This window comes from Lissotriton helveticus, chromosome 1_1, assembly GCF_964261635.1.
Source record: "Lissotriton helveticus chromosome 1_1, aLisHel1.1, whole genome shotgun sequence".
Taxonomy (NCBI): domain Eukaryota; kingdom Metazoa; phylum Chordata; class Amphibia; order Caudata; family Salamandridae; genus Lissotriton; species Lissotriton helveticus.
In genome coordinates this window covers 605,299,354-605,322,617 of record NC_136057.1, presented here as the reverse complement: position 1 = coordinate 605,322,617, position 23,264 = coordinate 605,299,354, and the positions used below count along the sequence as shown (strand labels likewise).

General features: G+C 41.7%; 1 protein-coding gene across 3 annotated transcripts in view; it reads left to right on the top strand.

Annotated features, from left to right (window-relative positions):
• Positions 1–23,264, top strand: part of ITPR2 (inositol 1,4,5-trisphosphate receptor type 2) — a 1,735,249-nt gene that overhangs the window by 1,324,007 nt on the left and 387,978 nt on the right. For all 3 annotated transcript variants that reach the window (XM_078674117.1, XM_078674116.1, XM_078674118.1), the window contains 2 exons: positions 7,477–7,572; positions 12,117–12,236. In XM_078674117.1, the coding sequence (XP_078530243.1) occupies positions 7,477–7,572; positions 12,117–12,236 (216 nt within the window). The remainder of the gene's footprint in view (positions 1–7,476; positions 7,573–12,116; positions 12,237–23,264) is intronic.

Below are 23,264 nucleotides of genomic sequence, written 5' to 3'. Positions count from 1 at the left end.
TTCTATTATTTAGACCCGAGACATTCCAAACTAAACATTTTATTTGATACATTTGAAATTATATATATCATAACCTATATGACCTCTATAGTTAATCAAACAATATATCACAACGACATTATTTTTCCTTTTGGTTTTGTAAATTTTGTAATTTTGGTGCCTTTTGATGCATTTTTTATCCCAAGGTGCGTCATCCCCTTCCCCTCCCCCTCCCCGCGTTCTGCCCAAACCTCCCCCCACCCAATAGTTACCTGTGGGTCCCCTCCTTAACCTGGCTGCTGCTATGTTGGCAGCCAAAAGAGCGGAAATAGCCGCTTTTAAGATCCGGGCGTGCATGGATACTAAATTTAAACGCCGTACTTTTAGCAGTTGATAACATCTAAAGGAAACGAATACTGCCGACCCAAACCAATCAGACCTGTCTTATGGGTAAATTAATATATGTACTCATATATGTACTCATAAGAGGGGTCAAAGAAACATAGCATAATCAAAAGTCAGTAGCCAGTTCATTTTTCCAATCTCCAGGTAGCCATGGCAGACTCAACCTCATGTTCTTCCAAAAAAAAATAAGACCGGCCATTTTTGATTACTTTCAGTTTGGCTGGTTCCTGAAGAAAAACTTGGCACCCCAATTCCTTAATAGGATCAATAAATTGTTTCAGTTTCCATCGTCGTTCCAAAGAAAGTTTGCATAAATCAGATCTAACAAAAAATTTAACTGAATCAATAGTAACTGGGGTATTTGGCCGTGCTTTTATCGAGATAGCTTGACGAAGCAAAAAGTTACCTACACAGATCAGGATTGGACGAGGAAAATTAGTGCTCTTATTCCTTTGCACTAAAGGTAGACGATGAGCGCGTTGAATCTGGGAGTCCCAATCCCAATCTGATAGGTCAGGAAAGGCTTTCTGGAATAATTGAGTAATAAAAGCCCTAGGGTCAGCGCCCTCTGAACCCTCTGCAATACCAAAAACGCGTAGGTTCTGCCTCCGTTGCCTATTTTCTAAGTCCTCCAGCTTAGCTTGAATCTGGAGTATTTGAGAAGAATGTTTATTTACAGCAGTTTCAGAACATTGTGTCTTTTGCTCCGTAAGATCCACTCTTTGCTGTAGCTCCTCCACGTCTTGTGAGACAGTCGCCAATTTGCAAGACATCTCTTGCAGGGATATTTGAGTCTTATTGTTATCCTCCCTCATTTGTTGGTAATGGATCTTAGCTTCTTGTTTCTGCTCGTTAAGCAGTTGTAATATTGTCTGGAAAGATGCAGACACCTCCCTTTGAAGGGTCCAGTCTACCGATGAGATCGACGGGTTGTCCAATCCTCCGGAAGTAGTATCTTTTATTAGTTCTATTGGTTCTATTGCTGAGGCCACCTCTATGCCATCTTTAGCTATTCTAGCAGTACCTTCTTTATCTTGTGCTAGAGTATTGTGAGTATCGTTAGTTTGTGGTGATATCGGAGTATCACACATAGATGTTGTAGCTGACAGAGAAGCTGATTGTAATATAGTTGGCCCACAACTGATGGGTTTCTTTAAAGTTTCTTTCCCAAAGCCAGTTAATTCTTGACCTTCTAATCCCCTCCCCATCGCCACATCCGTCAGAGCCGTTGATTTTTCTACATTCGGAGCAGCGGTGGCGATACTGACTAGTAGTTGGTTAGCAGACATTGCTCCAGATGTTTCTATCATGGAATCAGAAGGTGTTACGACGTTAGTTGGAGCACCTAAATCACTGGGGCTATTACCTGAAAGTCACAAAGCCATTGATTTAACACCGCCCTTTGCTTGTACCCATTGTCTGATAGGGCTATTTTCTATTATTGCTTTCATAGTATTTGGGTTGGATTTGTTAATAGTCTTTTTGGGTTTGCTCTTGGTTTTACCTCTCAGCTTTTTGATATTAATAGTTTTTTCTTTAACCGGGCCAGATATATTATTCCCAGGATCATTAAGGTCATTAAGGTCGACATACTCCTCATCTGTTTCAGTCCCGTCAATATTATCAGCATTATCACTACCTTCAGCTCTTACCCCCCCGAGCTCAGCAGATTTGGTAGACGCCCCTGGATCAGAGGAAGGAATTTCCAAAAACAAAGTTTCAGACTGCGTAGGACTTATGCTGATATTAATCACTGAGTTAGTTATTGAGCTCAGCGCTTGAGTAGTCGGTGTGGGGGAGCCAGCACCTGAGTCAGTATTGTGATCGGCTTCATCAGCTGCATTAGCTATTGACAAAAGAGCAGGCTCCGCATTTATTGCCTCATGTAACATCTTACCTCCTGTAGCCCTTGGAGTTTTAGCGCTGTCCTGGTCCCTGGTTATAGCACTATTGCCCATTGATTCAAGCAGTTTTGCAGGGGTTTCATCTACATTTTTCATAGAGTGGCGTGAGTTATTGTCCCCAGTATTATCTGTAACCTCTATCAAGTTAGTGCTTAAAACCTATAGTACTGTTTGAGGTCAGGTCTCTCACCAGAAAGATGCTGGAGACATCTCTTTCTGTTAGAAATGCTAATTGTGTTTATAGTATTTTGTATGTATGTGTATTAAAGTCCTTGTCTTTAGAAAATATAGAACTCATTGGACATTAAACTTATTGACTGTTATTGCTGTCAATGCTGATTTTCTCACCAAAAACTACCCCAAAGGGCTTAGTGGCTCAGGCTTCAACTGGTAAGGTTAATCTACATTTCATTCCCTATGACTCCTTCGGGTTTGGAGTCCAAGAGCATTGAAACATTTACTGCTGTGTTAACTGCATTCCAAACCATCTCATATAACCTTCTTAAGTAATTCTTGGCTGCTCGAAATTGCTTCGTGCAGAAGTCTATGTGACATTAACGTGCGTGGTTATTAATTGTGAGTGTGTAAGTATTGTGGACCTCAGATTACTAGTGCTAAATAACCACAGTTGTTACAATGAAACCCAATATTGTCTGGTTGCATAGGGACGCCAAGAAAAATGCATCTCAGCCAATGAAACTGAGAGCCAATGGGGAAGCGTGAAAGGAAGCTTGCATTAATATCCCAGTAAGCGAGGACAGAGGAACATGGTGATGCTGTTGTTAGTGGTAGTTGGGTTTGCTGAACAAAAATATTACCATGGCAAGTGGATGGTATGAAGATGGAGCAAACAAGCTTCTAGATGTGGGCAATCAGGTCAGAGGTCAATGAAAGGAAATTACAGTTAATGATGGAATCTTGAATGATGGGCGACCCATGTGTACTTGACAACAGTGGTGAATCTCATAGAGAAGTGCAGAGAGTGGCATGTGTTAGCTCGAAGGGATGTAATGACGATGCGGGGGGGTACTACATTAGCAAGGCTGTGCAGGAGAGCATCCATAGAACCTGTCTATGAGAAAGGTAGACTGTAATCAATGATTCACATGGTTGGATGGGCTGGTCTTGGCAGGTGAGTGTGTGGGTCTGTTTTTTATAGCTGGTTGTGGGCCTGTTTTATGGTCTGGTGGCGGGGTTTTCCTGTTGATTCCCTGATATTTAAAGAAACATTGTTTGCAGCAAGCTCAAATCCATGTAGTTTTCCATATTTTGCAAAACACTTACACAGGGAGTCTCTACAAGTTCAAAACTGCCCCAATTTGCAAACAATGGATCCATTTTTAGCTTTCAACGTTATTTTGCTACCCAATCCTATTTCATGTCCTATTCTGACCCTGATGATTCAAGGTGAAATAATATAAAAAATGTAAAAATACCAAAAATAATATTGTGTTTGATTGCACTAGGCTTCGTTCTGTTATATTTTTGGCAATTTAGCAGTTATTGCTGAGTGAAAATAACAGATGTGAGTTGGAATATCATAGGTTCATAAGTAAGATTGTTGTTGTATTGTGGTTGTTTATAATATGTCGGAGTCTGCAATCTCTGTAAAAAAACTGCCTCTATTTTACTGATCACATACAACTTGTGACACACCTATTGGTTTGTAATAAAGGAATTACAGAGCCATTCCATTTTAATAAGTTATTACAGTTGAGTTCAAGCATCTGCGAGCGTGCTGCTAGAGCCACCCCCCCCCCAACGGGAAAGGCAGGTCATAGAACATAATTAAAGCTGCACTTTAAAAAAACAAAAAGCAAACATTTATTTTCCTTCTTGTGCTCTTTTTTTCTAGATAAACAGTGGAAATTAGATATTTATGGCTACATGCCTTCGGTAATTATAGGAAAGATGCATACAATTCATCTCAAGATCAGCACCCACGTTTATTGCTAGACTCTCGGTCCATCTCTATTGTTTTGCCGTATGTTATGGAGATACTACTTTCCTCTATTTGTGAACTTATTTTATTTATCCTTGTGTACCTCTCTTGATTATGTTTTTCTTTGCTTCCCTGTTTTCTTATTTCCAACCATTTGTAAATCGCTCCGATACCCTCACAGGTCATGTTCGCTCTGTATAAAACTTTAATAAATTAATAAATAAAATAGACTTTGCATGTTTCTAAACTACGCTTTTAAAATCTAAATTGTACTAAACTGAATACAATATCTTTTTAAAACAAATATCTAACTGCTTTTTAGTGTGTTTAATCATGCACTAGATATTTCATTTTTTTTTATAACCCATTTTATTGGATTTTTGGTTTTGCCGACACAATCAGATTTGAAATATTGTATCAACAAAATATGCCAAATCCCTTTTCAACCATTCGCCTCTCCCCACAAACATTGCCATACTACATATGATAAAAACCGCTTATTGTGGCCCCCAAATAACCTCCAATATTTTCCTTCCCATGCTATCAGGCCCCATAACTTTGAATTTCCTTGTTGAACTTGGCCCCCTCTGCAGAGCCACTTCCAAACATTATGCCTTCACCCCTCCTGTTTTGCTCATTTTTATTGTTTTTTGTTTGTTTTAGGACTCTGTGCTATTTGCCACGGCTAACCTGCAATAAAGTGCTTGTGCTCTCTCCTTTAAACATGATAAAATTGGCTTAGTCTCAATAGGCATCTTAATTTACTTGTAAGTCCTTAGTAAAGTGGTATACCTTAAACACACAGCTGGTACATGGAATGCTATTAGTGGGCATGCAGCACTTATTGTGCCACCCAATTTAAAACTTGTCTCAGGCCTTTCATTGCAGCCTGTGTGTGCAGTTTTAAACGGCCATTTTGACCTGGCAAAATAAATATGTTGCTATGCTAAAACCTTCCTTTTTAATGCACATAAGTAACCCCCATGGGTAGGCCCTAAACAGCCCATATGGCAGGTTGCGTTATATTTAAAGCGTTGGACATGCACTTCTAAGTTTGTCCAGGTTGTGAAAAACTCCAAAAGTTGTTTTTCACTATTGCAAGGCCTACCTCTCCCATAGGTTAACATTGAGTCACCTAATTACATTTAATAAGTGATAACTTTTGTGTGGGAGCAGGTAGGAATGTCATGTGTGGTGTGTGAGGCATTGTAATGTAAACGTCTCTTCATTGGTAAACTCAGATTTTTGGTCACACTTGTGAAAATGCCGCTTTTAGAAAGTTGCCATTTTCTTGTCCTAACCATTTGGTACACATGACTAGATGTAGGTGGCAGTTGGCCTTTGTGTATCCCTCCCAGATTGCCACACAATAGTCTGGGTGTTGGCTGACTTGATGGGCGTGGGGGAGCTGTCACACTTACACTTCAAAGACACTGCTTCAGCTCACACCAAAGGATTTGATAGTAGCCTACTGTGTCCACAGACAGGCTGGGACCAGGGCAAGGAGGCAGGAAGTTCCAGACACTTCTGTAGGGTGAAGACTCCAGAAGTGTCTTCTGCTCAATGTGGGCAACAGATATAATAACAAAAATCAGACCCTCAACCCCACTCTTCAGTAAATTCCTGAATATGTGATTACTAAAAAAGGAGGACTGCTGCGCTGTCGGAGGACTGCCCTGCTACTTGAGGCCTGCCCTGCTGTCTAAGAAGAATGACTGGCCCTGCAACCTTCATCCCAGGCTGAAATGATTCCAAGGGTTAGCTGACTGACATCCTTTTCTGAGCTATAGGTACATTACAAGCTCCAGAGGCCTCTCTGCAACTGCACAGCTGACTTGCTTCTCTGGATCTGGCTGACCCCTGTTGGCTTCTGCTGGAGTTAGTTCCTGATCCCCAAGAGGTGCTTCCCACATCCTGGATCCTTAGTGTAAAACCTGTTTGAGCTCCTCCTTGAAGAAAAGTAGAAATCCTGCAATGTTTGGTTCTTCGTATCCGCAAACCGCGTGTTCACACCAATATCTTGCCACCTATGCCAAACCCCAATGCAAAGCCCTGGTGAACCTGATCCTTCACACTACAGCGATCACCAGCATCAACCATCTGAGATGCTGTCCATGCTTCTTGCCGCCTCCTCCACCACTAATTGCACTTTGCGCGCTGGACTTTAAAAGGTAACTTGTTCAGCTGGACTAACCTGGTCCCGGTATACCGCCCACACTATATCCCAGTCGGTCTGAACTTGTGACTTTAATCTGGCCTTGCATGACCAGATAATTGCGAGGGGGGCTTTGCACTTTTACGTTCTCTTCTTACCATACATTTTTTTTATTGCATATCCCCGGTTCTATTGGTTGGGTTTTGTCGTTTTGGTGTCAAATGATTTATCAAAGGTTACTCTATTTTTCTACTTTGGTGTGGGATTTTTTTTGTGTTGTATTTTCACTTCATTGCTGTTTTAGTGCTGCATAAATGCTTTACACATTGCCTCTAAGTTAAGCTTGACTGCTTTTGTGCCAAGTTACCAGAGGGTAAAGCATAGGTTAACTTATTAACTTTTTGTTATTCACCCTCACAAGGATTGTGGCTGTTGCTTGGGTAGGGTTTCACCCCCCGCTCAACCAACAACCCAATTTCTCACACTCCTCATCTTGGGCCCTAGGAGGTGAGTTGATAGGCTCCAGATCAATGCCTCTTTAATGGTCCCAAATCAATGCCTCTTTAATGGTCCCAAGCCTACCAGAACTTGAGGTTTTTCTGTTGCCATCCTCTGCCCCCATATATTGCCTGTGCTGGGAACATTCATCAAACTTAGCCTTTACGCCACCCCTTCACATTCAATTTTCTCTTTCACATCAAAGAGCACCATACTAGGGATATAAGTGGTTTGTGGGAAGGGTTATGGTGTGACAATGTATTTTAAGGAATAAAGTACTCCCTGCTACACATTAGAAGGATATTGAGTGTCACCGCAGAGTTCATGACCTTATAAAGGAGCTCGACCTTCTGCCTCATTCCTGTGTATGGTCATGGAACTCTTTGGTAATTTGCAATATCCTTTCAGTTTACAGCAGGGGGTATTTTATCCCATATATGAAATCATTCTTTTTTACAATTCATTAATATTGAAAGTATGCATTATTGGAAAGTTGTCATTTCATTATTTTAGTACCTGCATTTAAATATAGTGCTGTTGGTGATAAAAACACATTCCAATATTTCTAATTTAATGTGAACTTCTGTCTACAGAACAATGCTTCGAAGCTTCTGTTGGCAATCATGGAAAGCAGGCATGACAGTGAGAATGCAGAAAGAATTCTCTACAACATGAGACCTAGAGAACTGGTAAGAGAACCTCCTCTTCAGTCTGAATATGCATGTTGTTGATCTGGGATGTATGTATTAATTCTAGCTGAATTTTGTGAATGAATTCAGACGGTACTGTGAGAATTTGTGAAGCATTCAGGGTATTGTGTTACTGCTACTGAAAGAATTGTGAATCTGGGCTGTCTCCACTAATCTGGGTACTACATGGGTGATTCAGCTATTAGGATAAGTTGTGGATGGAGGTTGTCATAACAGGTCCGCTTTCAACGATTCTGTCGGATTGTGATAGGAGCAGATCTAGAAATCTGCTAATAAATATAGTATCCAATAGAAAGAGCATTACAGAAGATAAGTGACTAGTTTGTTAGGATTGTGTTACTGAAGTCCAAACCTGTGACTCTTGGCTGTGGATGCTGTGAACTGACCAAAGACCGGTGTAATTCCCTTGAATGTGAGCTCCAGTTTTGTCCAGGTTTGCAGTGCTCTGCATTTTTAGCTGCTTTGGAACAAATACAGGAGGAAAAAGACTGAATACAATGGTGAACGATAGCTTTACGTTGATCTATCTATAGCCCTGTAATTCTAATTAGAGAGGTAATTTAAAATGTTGATAAGCTATAATCTGCATTAAATATCCCACCGATGGAAATGTTCACATCAATGTGAGCACAATGCCTATCATACAGTAATATAAACAGCAAATTGTGTTTTAAAAGGTCAATTTTAGAATAACATGTATAACTTGATGCTAGAATTGGCAACTGTGTACACCGGATGTAAATAATGTGTGTCTGCCAATGTCTTTTGGATGCGAATATAGACATCACACTAAAGCATTTGTTGGATTTACTTGAATGTAAAGAAGGTATGTGAAGATATGTCTTCTGTAGTACTGGTGGTGAGTCCTATAAAGGTTACATGTGCTGTACTCCCACTCCCATGGCAAGTCGACTCAGCTATTCATAAGCCAGGATACACCAAATTCTACCTTTCTGTAACTAGTCAGGCTCAGAAGGTGATTGTCTGTCCGCACAGTCTCTCAGCGGTTAAAGTCTCAAGTGTCAGATAAAGGACTTAATAAAATAAAATAAATATGATTAATTGATTGCGAGTACTTCGGGGTAACCTATGGCAGGATTAATCCACCCTGACTAAAATTGGATTTTCCATTCAAAAGGAAAATGAGGTTAAGGCCGTAAACAATATTTTAATTGTAGAGTAAAATTAAAGTCTACAATACTGAAAATACGTTTATACTTTGGTGGAAATGGTTGTACTGGAATGGCTTCAGGGGATTGTTGACATCTCTTCAATTAACTTGACGAATTATATTGTATCCCTAATTAAGTGACCTCTGTAAAAATGATCACCTCCTTAAATGCATGACAGACAATAGTTATTTCCACTGCCTGCATGGACAATCGTCAAAAAACCCCTGTTGTGTTTTCGGATTACTTTGTAATGGTCATACCATATTGTAAGTTAAAAGATGCAGGATGCCGTCACATTCCTATAGCATTTTTTGACAACCTATGACATTGATACAAACCATATGGTAGAACCAACATTTCCACATCTCATCCTCCATTTAGATGAAAATAGTTATTTCTGAACAATTGTACCCGCCCACAGAATCGGGCACCAAAAGAGATATAAAAAGCTGCAGGAGGAGGAATGCATTGGTCTTGCAAACCAGTATTTGCTGGTCTACAGGGTAATTATGGTATTGTCAAACATAAAAAAAGACTTCTTAATTCGTGTTCCAGTTAAAAATATATTGCGTGGTCTTACTGCATGAGATTCACCTACGACTGGTTTTGATACAACCCGTTACCGCTAGACACACTTTTGGGATCTGGGGGTTTTATCTATATGTGAGAGCAATGTTTTCCACTAGACAGGTGTTTGCTGAAGGTGGTTTATGCCACATTATACATTTTAATGTCTCCAATTTTGCATGTGCGCCTCTACTTGATGTATTTCTGAGCCATAGACTAACTTCCACTGTCATGCACAAGTAGCATTTGTCAGTATATGTGAAACCACCTACCTAGTGTCTTCCGAGCAATTGCAGATTATAAATCTTGTGTAAAAAATATATAACTTTCTTTTGGTAATAATACAAAGATAATTGTGACCTATTTGTTCAATAAATTCCCATAATCTGTAAAACGCTGCTATTATTTGCTCCTTTTTCCTGTCACTCTCCTATCACCAAGATCCCTCTGTGGTGTATGTCTTTGCATATTTCATTCATCCATCCATTCGCCATGATAGTCAACTCTTTCATACCACTCTATAACTGCTGTAAATATGCCATCCTTGCTTTGTGCCCTCTGACCTTCCTTAGATTTGAATAATTCAGAAATCACAATTCGGCCCTAATTAAGAGTCTGGCGGCCCAAGGAGCAGCAGACTCCCAGGGCTGTGGCAGTGGCGGTCCAGCCACCGCTGCACCGGTGTTCCAACTGCCCCATTACGAGTTGGGGGATCGGACCGCCGACAATGAACTGCCATTCTCTGGAGATCGCATGACGGACAGGAGGCCGCAATATGCTTGGCAGCACCGCTGCGGTCCGGCTAAGCATATTACGAGTTTCCTCTCCTCCGGCGGTGTCGTGGAGGTTCGTCCTCCTTGTACAACATGGAGGAGAAGAAACAAAAGGGACACTACAGGGTCACTTGCGCCTCCTGCGCTTGTCAATGCACACAGGGGGATATAACATGTGCCCGCCTGTGTGTATGCACAACAGTTCGTGCACGGCATGGACTTTTAAGTCCATGTTGTGCAGGAACCTTGTGAGGCATTCCCATTGCAGTGCCTTTTTCAAAAAATACACTGCTGCCTTTGAAAGAGTCACCGCCCTAGGTCCACCACGCCGCCCGCCAGACCACTTTAAAGTCGAAATAGGTCGGGCAGGCGGCAGCCAGTCTCGGAGGTGCGGGGCACTGCTTTGACGTACCGCTTGCCCCTGCACCGCCGAATCTAGTATTCGGGCACTAAGTCTTTCTTGTTTGGGTGCCAAGTAACTGTTCATGCAAACACACTGCACCAGCCCCTCAAGCTCTGTCTTTATTGACTTTATGGTTCTCCTATATTTGTGAAATGGAGAGCATTGTGGGTTCACTCCAACTAACTTAGTTGAACGGTAATGTGTGGGTATGCCCAAAGCAAACATAGCCTTCTTTCATTTCTACAATGTGTTGACATTTTGGAAGTCAAATATGATCAAATATAAATTCTTTAAGAACCTTTTTTAAGAACGCAATTGTTGCTTGTGCGATATTGCTGCAGGTATGCGTGTTGTATAACGATGACAGTAGGTTTCTAGAGAGTGTCTTTACTGTGCTACTGTGAGTTGCAGCTGGATATTATGAGATGACAACACACATTGTTTAGGGCTGTTTACCAGGGGTGTCTGGGGCGGAGTTGGGGTTTAAGGGTTCCATCCTTTGAATGATGTCCTAGTTAAGGGTGGGCGTAGTTCGCGAAGTAGCGCTACACGAAGTGCACTTCGCACTACGCGAACTTCACGTAGCACTACGCGAGCTGCGTAGTAGCATGTTCGCACTGTGCAAGATGCGTTTTCAATGATTGCACAGTGCGGACAAGCATCCGGCACTGTGCAAGCATTGAAAACGGCATCTTGCACAGTGCGAGCTGTAGTTTTCTGCTGCTCAAGGAGATTATTACTCGAGCGGCAGCTTTCTCAACGTGAACAGGTAGTTTCTCATTGAGAGCGGTCGCGAGCATGCGCAACCACTAACAATGAGAAACCTGACCTCCTCGCGTTGAGAATCTCGCCGGGATGTCATTTTGCTTGCTCGCGGTCGCGAACATGACGTTCAGGACCGCGAACAAGCAAAAAATTAGCGCTACGCTGCACTACGCATGTTCGCACTGTGCTACGTGCCGCTCGCGTAGTGCAAAGTTGCAAAAACTTCGCAAACTCCGCGAGCGGAGCGTAGTGCTTCGCCCAGGCCTAGTCCTAGTACATCTGACACCCCAAGCTGACATCATCAAACCAAGGAACCTTCTACACTGCCTATTGTTGTTGATTGTTTGCCAACCTGAATGATATCAGAGTACCCTCAAACCCCCAAGCTGACATCATCAAACCAAGGAACCTTTGACAATGCCTATTGTTGTTGATTGTTTGCCAACGTGAATGATATCAGAGTACCCTCAAACCCCCAAGCTGACATCATCAAACAAAGGAACCTTTTACAATGCCTATTTTTGTTGATTATTTGCCAACGTGCATGACGTCACAGTATACCTCAAAACCTTAGCTGACACCATCAAACAAAGGATGCTTCTACAATGCCTATTGTTGATTGTTTGCCGACGTGAATGGTGTCACAGTACACCTCAAACCCCACGCTCACTCCATCAAACAAAGGAATATTCTAGAATGTCTATTGCTGATAATTGTTAGCCATACAGGGCAGGGTGTAGAGAAGAGTTTTTCTCTTCAGTGGATGGCCCCTTTAGTGGAGATCTGTCTCCAGAGAGCTTGTTGTAACTGTGTTGTGCTTCTTTTCCTGGTGTTTGCGTGCAGGTCGATGTAATGAAGAATGCCTATAACCAAGGCCTGGAAGGGGACGACGAAGAACAAGGCGGAGAGGAGCATATTTCACCCAAGGACGTTGGACACAATATTTATATTCTAGCACATCAGGTATGGCTTAGCCTCGTATTAAATTCAATGTATGTAGTAAAATGCACAGGTACCAGAAATACATTTGAAAACACAGCCCTTCTCAGTCTTTACTTTGTTTACCACCTTTGCTTATGTTTGAGCTGCTAGTTGTATGTTGGCATTGAAGCACTGTTGGAATGGTATATGAGTTGTTTTTAATGTGGCAAATACCTGCGCGGCCTCAGGACCTCCTAAGGAGGAAAACTATTGGTTCACAGTGAATCCCAGAGTGGCTTACACAGCCTTTCTTCTTTCCATAAATATTTTATTTGATTACGTCAATAGAAACATGTGTTATTATAAACGCTAGAAAGCCATAGACTGTTAATAGGTACTTTCAAGTTAATAATTATGACTAAAGATATGACTCAAATGGGCACAGTAAATTTTGTTAATTCAACGTAGTATCAACACTAAAATTAGTATAACTGTAGGATAAAGTTCCAGTAAAGAACATTTTAGACTTTAACTTCCGTGTATTCCCTGCATTTCTCAGAAATTGCAGCTATGATGCAACCCTGTTCTTTGGGGCGGCCTCTGTTGATATTCTAGGACTACTATGCATGGTTAGGTTTACTTTGGGGCTGTACTTCCTTGTTGATGTAAATTACACTGTACAACTGATTGCCAGGAATGTGAGCCCATAGCATTTACTGGTGGCTAGGATGAATTAATGCCTTTAAACCATCATTTTTTTGTTTTCTCACCGAGACACTCTTAAGGGCCAGATATATGAACCGCCAATTAGCGAGTTGCAATTTGCGTAGCATTTGCTACTCGCACTTTGTGACTCGCTAATTGGGATGCACAACAGCGTCTGAGACACTGTTTGTGATTCCCAATGGGGTCGCAGATTGCATGCCTCATGCATATTAATGAGGCTGTCACAATTTGCGACCCCATTGGGAATGGCTGGCACTCCCAGGGACGGTGGCCTGCTGGGGGCAGCAGACCTCCATGTCTGGGACAGCTTTTAAATAAAGCAGTTTTCCTGTTAAAGGAAAACAAGATGCTTTTAAAAAATAAAAATGAAACTTTTCATTTTCATTTTTTAAGGACAGGCCGTCCATGAGACCACTGACTGTCCTTAAAAAATATTTTCACATGCATTCTGGGGACTCCTTCCCATTTGTGAGTGCTTTGCCACCGTTCTGAGAAGGGTGGTAAACTGCGAGTGGTTTGCGACTGCAATTGCTGTTGCAAAACATTCTTATATAGCTTAAGGAGTCGCTATTAGGAAGGGACGCCATTGGAAATCCTCTTCCTAATAGCCAGCCGCTAATCCTATTTTCCGAGTCGCACATTGATATGCGACTCACAAAATAGGATTAGTGCATGGGCCACTGGTGTTTTTGCAGGCGCAAACGGGTCTAAAACCCATTTGCGCCCGCAAAAACCTTTTGTACATCTGGCCATAAGTGCAGTTCGGAAGCCTAGGCATAGGTCATGTACTCTCTGGTCTCTAGCTGGTACATCAGGCTGGACTCTTCACAATGGAGAAGGACCAAGGCTGAGTTGGTTAGTGTGCAGAAAATATGCACTGGAATTCAGGCCTTTATAGTTACTATTGACAGAGATTAATTCAATAGGCTGAGTGTGGGCACAGGTTATCTGGTTATGTCCTGAAATGCTCTCTGCTCCTATGGCTATGAAATGTTTGAGGCCCATCCAGTCCACCCTGGACTCCTCAATACCCCGTACTGCATGCCCGATTCTACTCAGTTTGTTGTGTATGCAGGTCCAGTATACGGTAATGAGAGGGCAGGATCTGCACCATAGGGGTGTTCATTCGATACTTTTAATGGTGTTGTGCCAGCAAGTCATAGGTGCCCAAGTGGGCTCTTGCAACCCCTTGGGTACCAGTGGGATCTTCTCTAGTTCCCATGTCTGCAGGATGTTATATTCTAGGCAATATGTTGGGCCATCCCTGGCTCCAAATAGCCAATCATTAATTATGATTAGCTGCAACGCCCAGTAGTATAGTTGCATGTCTGGGATCCCCAATCCCCTGTCGAGGGGCATCTGTATACATTTGACAAGAGAGGCTATTCACCCGCCCATAGGAACTTGGTTTGGGCTATTTTGATTTCTCTGAAGAGGAAAGGATGTATAGTGTAGGGGAAGTTCTGGTGGGTGTATAGAAAGCGTGGTATAGCCAACATCTTGAACAAAGCTCCCCGACCCATGATTGAGATGGTGAGCCAATCCCAGGCCTCGACCTCCTTGCGTGTGATGAGAAGCATGTGCTCGATGTTAAGGCTCCAGGATAATTGCTGATCAATAGTTGTAATATACATAGTTGCGTCATACACCGCGTGGAACCCCACGCGGCGTATGACGATATGTCTGTGAACTTGTGCATCCATGCATAACATGTTATTGTATAAATGTTTGGTCCTCCGTGCATGGACGTTGGGTTTACGGTTCGCCAGATTGTAACCGTTGGCTTGCCGCTGACCGGACGCTCCGTGCCGGGTGGAGTTTCACCTTTTGGAATAAACCTATTACTTCAGATAACAAGTGCCTCCTTGTCAACTTGTTACATTTGGCGACGAGGGTGGGATCAAACTCCACCCTTTCCCACGCGAATAAGAGAGATTTTAATTACTTACGAGCTCGGATACCGGCACCTCATCTCCGACACCTTATCTCTTCATCTTCGTGCTTGGCTGCAACTCGGAGATCCGGAACTTTCCAGCACATCAAGCTTTTCAAAACGTCAGAGCATACAACAGAGTTTCCAAATTTTGAGAGAGGTTCGCTGATTCGCCACACATTATTATTTTGGCCAATCAAACCTCACCCATTGGACAGTTACAATCCTGTTCTTAAAGCACATTTCAACTGGTTTACGCTCGACAAGAGAAAACAGACGGAAAAGATAGACGTTTTCCCGTCTGAAAGAAGGTACTGTTAATCTTTTGCTTAATTTTAAAATACGTTCAAGACGATCCAAGCATGAAGACTCATGCGCGTATCGTTTCAGCGATACGCACGCTATTAACAATCCTTATACTGATATTACAAGTAATTACAGCGATACGCACGCTCTTTGAATCAATTACATATTCATCAGCGATGCGCACGCTCATATAAATTACTTTCTGCGTATCTACTGCGATACGCACGCGCCTTCAATTCAAAACCAAGCTATTTTTGGAAATGTATATTACAAAAAGGTGTATTAGAAATTATTTATAATTACAAATTAGTATGATATGAGTCATGTATTAACAAATTGGTTATAAATACATCATTTAAAGCCTGTTAAGAGTTACTTATTAAGAGTTGCTTGGTTTACCTCTTCAATTTTAAGCATGTCTGAAAACCAATGGCACCAGATCACACAGCCACCTCCTTTCTTGAACAAACCAGGGACCCCTAACATTATTTGGTCAGAATGGTTTGATTTATTCGAGAACCATTTAGTGGCCATTGACGCAACTGGTTACTCTGCACAACGAAAATTCGCATTACTTTTTGGTTGTTTAGGTCAAGCTGGCCAACGAATTTTTAAAAGTATCGTTCCTATTGCTCCCCCTATTTCTCAAGACGAAAGTGGAGATAATACATGGAACGTTTATACCGAAGCCATCGCTAGACTTAAAAAACAATTTTGTGATGAGCCTAACATCATGCTTGAGAGACACAATTTTTATTCCAGGAAACAGAAAGAGGAAGAGAAGGTTGAAGAATACATTGCTGCGCTGAGAGTCCTTGCTATTACATGTAGTTTTGAACCTTCTCCGGATAAATTCATAAGGGACCAGTTTGTATTCAATTGTGTCTCTAGAAAAATCAAACAAAGGATTCTTGGATGTAAAAATCCATCTTTAAGTGAAGTTATTGATCTGGCTCTCAGTATTGAACGATCCACTTTAGCCAGTAAGGTAGTAATGGAACCATCCAAACAAGGAATTAATGCTTTAGACTACTCTGATTCTGACCAGGAAGGTGCTGTTTGTGTAATTAACCCTAAAAACAAAAGTCAAAGCAAAAATTTTCAAAAGAAAAAGAATGTTTTCTGTTACAGATGTGGTTCAAGGGATCATTTGGCAAATGCTACAAATTGTCCAGCTATTAAGAAGCGTTGTTCAATTTGCAAAAAAATAGGCCATTTCCAAGGTGTTTGTAGATTTGCAAAGAAAAATTCCAATATTAATTGCATTGATGTAGATGATTGTGGAAATTCATTTAAAAACATTATTGTAACTCTCGATACTAATGGCGATGTAGAATCTATTAAGGGCCCTTTATGTTCCGCCATTATTGATAATGTTCAATTACAGGTCATGGCGGATTCAGGTTCGCCATATACCATTCTCAGAGATTCTACTTTTTATGAAAAATTGGACAAAAGAGTTGAATTAATGGAATCTGATGTCAATCCAAGAGCGTTTGGTGAGAAGGATATTAATATGTTGGGCTATTTTGAAGGTTTGGTTCAGTGTTTAGGAAGAGAAACAGTTACAAAAATGTATGTGGCCGAAAAAGGTAAAAACATTGTGGGATGGAAAGATTTAGCCTTGATGGGACTTTATCTAGTTCCGGGTGACGAAAATCCCATCAAGGTTGGAGACTTACCTAAGTTTAAAACAGTTTCTGATAGACTTTCTGTAGCTAGCATAGAGGATTCTAGTGTAAATATTCAAGACATTTTATCAGAATTTAAACCCGTTTTTGAAGAGAAGATTGGGAGTGTGAAAGGATTCGAGCATAAAATAAGATTAATCCCAGAGGCTCAACCTGTGACACATAAAGTCAGGTCAGTTCCGTTGAGCGTTAAAACAGAATTGAAAGAAATGTTAGATGATTTATGCAAAAATGGTATCATTGCTCCTATTAATTCTTCTCAATGGGTCGCACCAATTGTAGTCATTCGAAAAAAGACTGGAAAAATTAGGATGTGTGCGGATTTACGCTCTTTAAATAAGAACATTATTATCGACTGCCATCCCTTACCAAGAATTCATGAATTACTAGCAAACATTGGTCAAGCAAAGTGGTTTTCTTTGATAGATTTGAGGTCAGTGTACCATCAGGTGGCTTTGTCTAAAGAGTCACAAGAACTCACATCTTTCATTACCCCCTTTGGGGCTTTCAAATTCCTGCGCCTTCCTTTTGGGCTGGCGTCCGCAGGTAGTGTTTTTCAGAAGTTAATGGATGAATTATTTCAAGGAATTACAGGCGTCCAAGCATACCTGGACGACATTTTAATTTTTGCAGAAACTTCAGAAGAGCATAACAAAATCCTTAAAAAAGTTCTAGCAATTTTAATGTCTAAAAATATGACAGTTAATAAGGAAAAATGCAAAATAGCAGTAAATAAGATTGAATATTTGGGCCATACTGTTTCAGACAAAGGCATTACTCCTAAAGTTTCTGTAGTTAGGGCTATTGAAGATGCAAAACCCCCTCCAGATAAAGACGCCCTGCGATCTTTTCTCGGTCTGGCAGAATACTACGCCAGGTTTGTGCAATCTTATTCGCAGTTAGTCGAGCCACTGAGACAACTGTTAAGAAAAGGGACAAATTTCATTTGGACCGATGATTTAAATAGGGTTTTTTGTGAGGTTAAAAAGATGATTATTTCTGCAAAAGCCATTCATGCATTTAGGGAGGACGCCACTTCAATTATTACAGTAGATGCAAGTATTTCTGGTTTGGGAGCAATTCTTACACAGAAAGTGAACGGACAAGAACAAACTGTTGCATTCGCCTCAAGAGCATTAAAAGATTTTGAGCAAAGATACAGTACAATAGAAAGGGAAGCGTTAGCTTGTTCTTGGGCGGTTCACAAATTTAAAATGTACATTTGGGGAAGGAAATTCGAGTTAGTAACTGATCACAAACCACTGATTTATATTTTTACCAAATCTAGTTCGACATCCTTGTCAGCCCGACTCATGAGACTAGTGTCAAAACTACAAGAATTTAACTTTACAATTAGGCATATAGCAGGTGGAATTTTTTTTCGTGCTGATTGTTTATCCAGAATGGCCATGTCCAAAGATGATGAAGAAGACTCGGTTGAGGAAGATGTAGAATGTGTCACATTAATAGATGCCATAAAGGAAGTTAGTGCCATCATTTCAGAGGAAGACTGGAAAAATGGCACTAGAGATAATGTTTTGTTGAAGGTCATAGAATTTTCTACCCACCATTGGCCTGAACCGAGAAATCTGAGCGGAGAGTTACGGAGTTTCGCTCAAGTGGCAGAGGAACTCTTTGTTGAAAATAATATTGTTCGTAAAGGTGAGAAATTTGTTCCCCCTTTTAAGTTGAGAGAATCCATTATTAATTTGGCACATCAGGGACATTTAGGAATAACAAAAACTGCTATGCGAATTAAGCAAAACTATTGGTGGCCGTCCTTGGACGCTCAGGTCAAGAGTCTAATTGATACTTGCCCTGAGTGTTTATTATCAGATAAACATTGGCGCACTATAAAAAGGCCTTTACATCCCACGGAATTTCCTGATTCGCCTTGGGAAAAGGTTGGAGTAGACTTTTCAGGTCCATATTCCATTCTACAACAAGAAAATAAATATGTGATCCTTTTAGTCGACTATTTTTCTAAATGGTTATACTTTGATTTTGTTAAGTCACCAGATTCAAACTCCACCATTACTTTCCTGAAGAAAGTTTTTGATTTAGAAGGAACTCCAAAGTCTATAGTTACAGATAATGGTACACATTTCGTGTCTGATAAAATGCATGCATTTTTAGAAGGGTTAGATATCAAACAACTTAAAGTAGCTTTGTATTCTCCATCGTCAAATGGCCTCGTGGAAAGAGGTAATAGGGTAATTAAAGAGGGTATCCAGACTGCAATTTCTTGTGGTCATAAAGTGGGAGAATTCGTTACCCGAAAAGTCTGGCATTACAACACGTCCCCTCATTGTGTAACTGGCGTATCCCCTTTTTCCCTTTTAAGAGGGAGAGAAAATCGTTCTGTTTTGTTTCCATCATGGTTACAAAAAGATTCTGTGAGGAAACCCCCTGAGTTTCATTCAATTAAGAATGTGGTACGAGAAAAACAAGATAGAATGAAATTGAATTTTAACAAGAGATTAAACAGTAATCTTGTTGACGTTATAGTAGGTGACTGGGTGTTAATTAAAAGTCCTGGAAAAGTTACGAAAGGTCGTTCAAAATTTGGTACACCTGTCCAAGTATTAAAAGTCAGCAAAGGATCCGCTTTCCTTAATAAAAGAGGTTGGTGGAATAAGCGTCAATTAGTAAGGATTACAGAACGCCAAGCTGAAATTATTAGAGGTAGAATGTACTCTAACACCCCTGATAATTTAGACTGGTCTTTTTGGATCAATGGTCCACACGTAGCAAATGATTCTCGTCGATCTAATGAATCACTTCCAGCCAAACAGGTTTTGAATGTTCCATGTCATTCTGATGAACCTCTTCCTGTCAGACAGAATTTGGATATCCAAAACACTGCTATTAATCAACAATTTTCTTCCTTCGGTAGACGCATTAAAACCCCTGAAAGGTACAATGAATTTGTGAAATTTTAAGTATTTACTGAATTCCTCTTTGTTCGTTGTTGTAAGGAGGAAGGTGATGTAATATACATAGTTGCGTCATACACCGCGTGGAACCCCACGCGGCGTATGACGATATGTCTGTGAACTCGTGCATCCATGCATAACATGTTATTGTATAAATGTTTGGTCCTCCGTGCATGGACGTTGGGTTTACGATTCGCCAGATTGTAACCGTTGGCTTGCCGCTGACCGGACGCTCTCTGCCGGGTGGAGTTTCACCTTTTGGAATAAACCTATTACTTCAGATAACAAGTGCCTCCTTGTCAACTTGTTACAATAGTGAAGTGTATTCCCAAATATTTAAAGGTCCTGCACTTATTAAAAGGGAGTGAATTGCCTCAGCTGCGGAGCAGGGCCCCACTATAGGCACATATTGTGATTGGTTTTGGTTTACGTGTAGGCCCAGAAGCCTTGCCGTATATACGTAGGATGTTTAAAAGTTGGGGAATGAGTCGGACGGCCTTTGTATGTAGTCCAACAAGTCATCTGTGTAGAGAGAGACTTGGTCTTCAGGTAGGGTAGCCCAGTGGATCCCAAAGATCTGGGCGTCACAGCAAATCCTTTCCGATAGGGGCTCGACTACTAACGCAAAGAGAAGGATAGAAAGAGGGCAGCCCTGTCTAGTGCCTCTTTCAATCGGAAACGTGGAAGTAAATGCCCCATTTATCCTGACTCGCCCATGGTTGACTGTATAGTGTTCTGACCCTCTTTGTGAAGCGTGGGCCAAAGTTCTTTCTTCAGAGAATGCGAAACATGAAGGGCAAATGAGCTGAGTCAAACACTTTCTCAAAATCGATTAGCGCAAGGCCTGTTGTCTCCTGGAGTTCATTTGGTCTGACCAGGATTAGTTGTAGTTGTCAGATACAATGGCTGGTCCCAAGCTCCGGCATGAAGCCATTTTGGACGGGTTGAATTAAGGATGTAGGACCCATTATGGCAGAGTAGCAAGAATTGTGGCAGTGTTTTTGCTTCCATGTTGATTAGCGAGATCGGGCGGTAGGAGGCACATTCTTCAGGGTCTTTTTCGGTTTTGTGAATAACAACAATAGTTGCTCCTCTTAAGTTGTGTAGTAGGAGACCTTTTTCCACCATCTCCTCAAACATGTTGAGGAGATGTGGGGTTAGTAGGGAAGAGTAGCGCTTGTAGAATTCACCAGGGAACCCATTCAAGCTTGGAGTCTTCTCGGAGTTCAGGGAGACGATAGCCATTTGTCTTTCCTCAAGTAAAAGTGTGGGCTCAAGCTCCCCCCTCTGGGTGGTGTTGAGAGGTTGAATTGGGAGGTCATTAGCTATGCGAGCAGTGTTCTCTATGCTAGGTGGAGTGTGACTCGCATATATTGAGGACTAGCATTCCATGAATGCTTCAGCGATATTGTGAGCTTTGTATGCCAGCTTTCCATCGTCTTCCATCGCCATAAGCTCTTGGTCTCAGGTTGCTAGCTAGTATAGTAGGCGGCCTGCTTTGTCCCCCTATTCGTAAATGCGGTGTTGAACATTTGATATTTTTTTTTGATATTTTGTGGGTATTTGTAAAGCGCGAGCGTTCGCTCCCAGGGGAGCATCATGGCGCTGGGCGAGTTACGGAGGAATAACTGAGAAAAATGGTGAATAAAAGATAGAGCTAGATGGCAGCCAGGACAGAGGAGTCTGAGAGTTTGTAGACCCATGTCTTAAGAAGTTTCCTGAAGTTGTTCTCATTATTGATGACTCTGAGGTCAATGGGTAAGGTGTTCCAGGCTTTAGCTGCCAGAACATTAAAGGATTTTCCTCCTCTGGTCTTATATTTAAATCTGGGGATTTGGACAAGGTTAGTCCCAGAAGATCTCAGGCAGCGCGAAGGATTGTAGCGCTTGAAGCGGTTTACAAAATAGCGGGGTCCTGTATTTTGCATGGTTTTATAGACTGTGAGAAGCAGTTTGAAAAGGATTCTTTTGTGCAGAGGCATCCAATGAAGTGAATTCAGAGCTGCAGATGCAGATGACCTTCTGGGGAGTTGTAGAACCAGTCGAGCTGCAGCATGTTGTAGACTCTGCAGCTTCCTGAGGGTAGATTTTTTCACCCCAGCCATAAGGCCGTTGCAGTAGTCAAGTCGGGAGAGTAGAAGAGCTACCGTGACTGACTTTCTGGCTGCAATTGGGAGGAAATCAAAGAATTTCCTCAGGGATTTTATTAGTCCAAAACATCGACCGGCAGTGATCTTGACGTGATCATCAAAAGTGAGGGAGGAATCAAATTGTACGCCCAGATTTCTGGCTGCTGTAACTGCACTAGGAGGAGCCTCGGAGTCTGTGGGCCACCAATCTTTAGGGGAGAAAGAAATATTCTTGCCTATTGGAATGATCTCTGTCTTTGCGCTATTGCATCTAAGATGATTAGTGTTTAGCCATACAAAGACATCGGATAGGCAGTTTTTAAAGCGAAGCTCTGCGTCCGTACGCTGTTTGTCGATGGTGACGACCAATTGCGTGTCGTCAGCGTAGGACGTAACCAGGATACCATGTGACTCTATCACAGCTAAGAGGGGTGCCATATAGATATTAAAAAATAGGGGGCTCAATATGGACCCCTGGGGCACTCCAGATGTAATTGGCTTTTCGCTGGAAAGATATGGTCCAAGTGCTACGGTCTGGGACCTGTTTGATAGGAATGATGAGATCCAAGCCAGGGCTGAGTCTGTCACACCGATCTCTCGCATTCGATTGATTAGGATAGCGTGCGAGATGGTATCGAATGCCGCTGTGAGATCCAACAGGATGAGGACAGCTTGCTTGCCCTCATCCTGTAGGAATTTAATGGAGTCGGTAAGCTCGATCAAAGCTGTTTCGGTCGAGTGACCGGAGCGGAAGCCCGATTGCTGTGGATGCAGGATGTTATGGGCTTCTGTGAAGGTTTTAAGTTCCTCGTGCACTAAATGCTCCGTGACTTTGCCTAGGAAAGGAAGTAGGGAGATAGGCCGCATATTAGTCAGGTCTGTGGGTGGTTTATTCTGTTTTTTTAACAGAGGTTTGACAGTGGCCTTCTTCCATTTGGCAGGTACAATTCCAGATGCAAGGGATTCATTAATGATTCCATTGATGTGGGGATTGACTGTATCAATCAGGTGATGAAGGATGATAGGAGGACAGGAGTCCGTAGGTGCTCCTGATTTACAGGCGCGGATTGCCTTGCTTGTCTGTTGCAAGGATACTGGTTTAAAACTGGAGAGAGGAAGGTGATTGACTGTGACTTGTGTGGTGGTCGTCGGGGGTAGAGGAAAGTCTTTCTGAATGTTGACAATTTTGTCAACAAAGTAGTCTGCAATTTGGTTGCAGAGACTCTCTGACGGAGGTATGTCAACAGTAAGAGCTTTTGGGTGGGTGAAGGACTTGACTATAGTGAAGATTGTTTTTTGGTTTTGGTGCGCTTCCATTATGAGATTAGTGAAATAGTCCTTTTTAGCTGC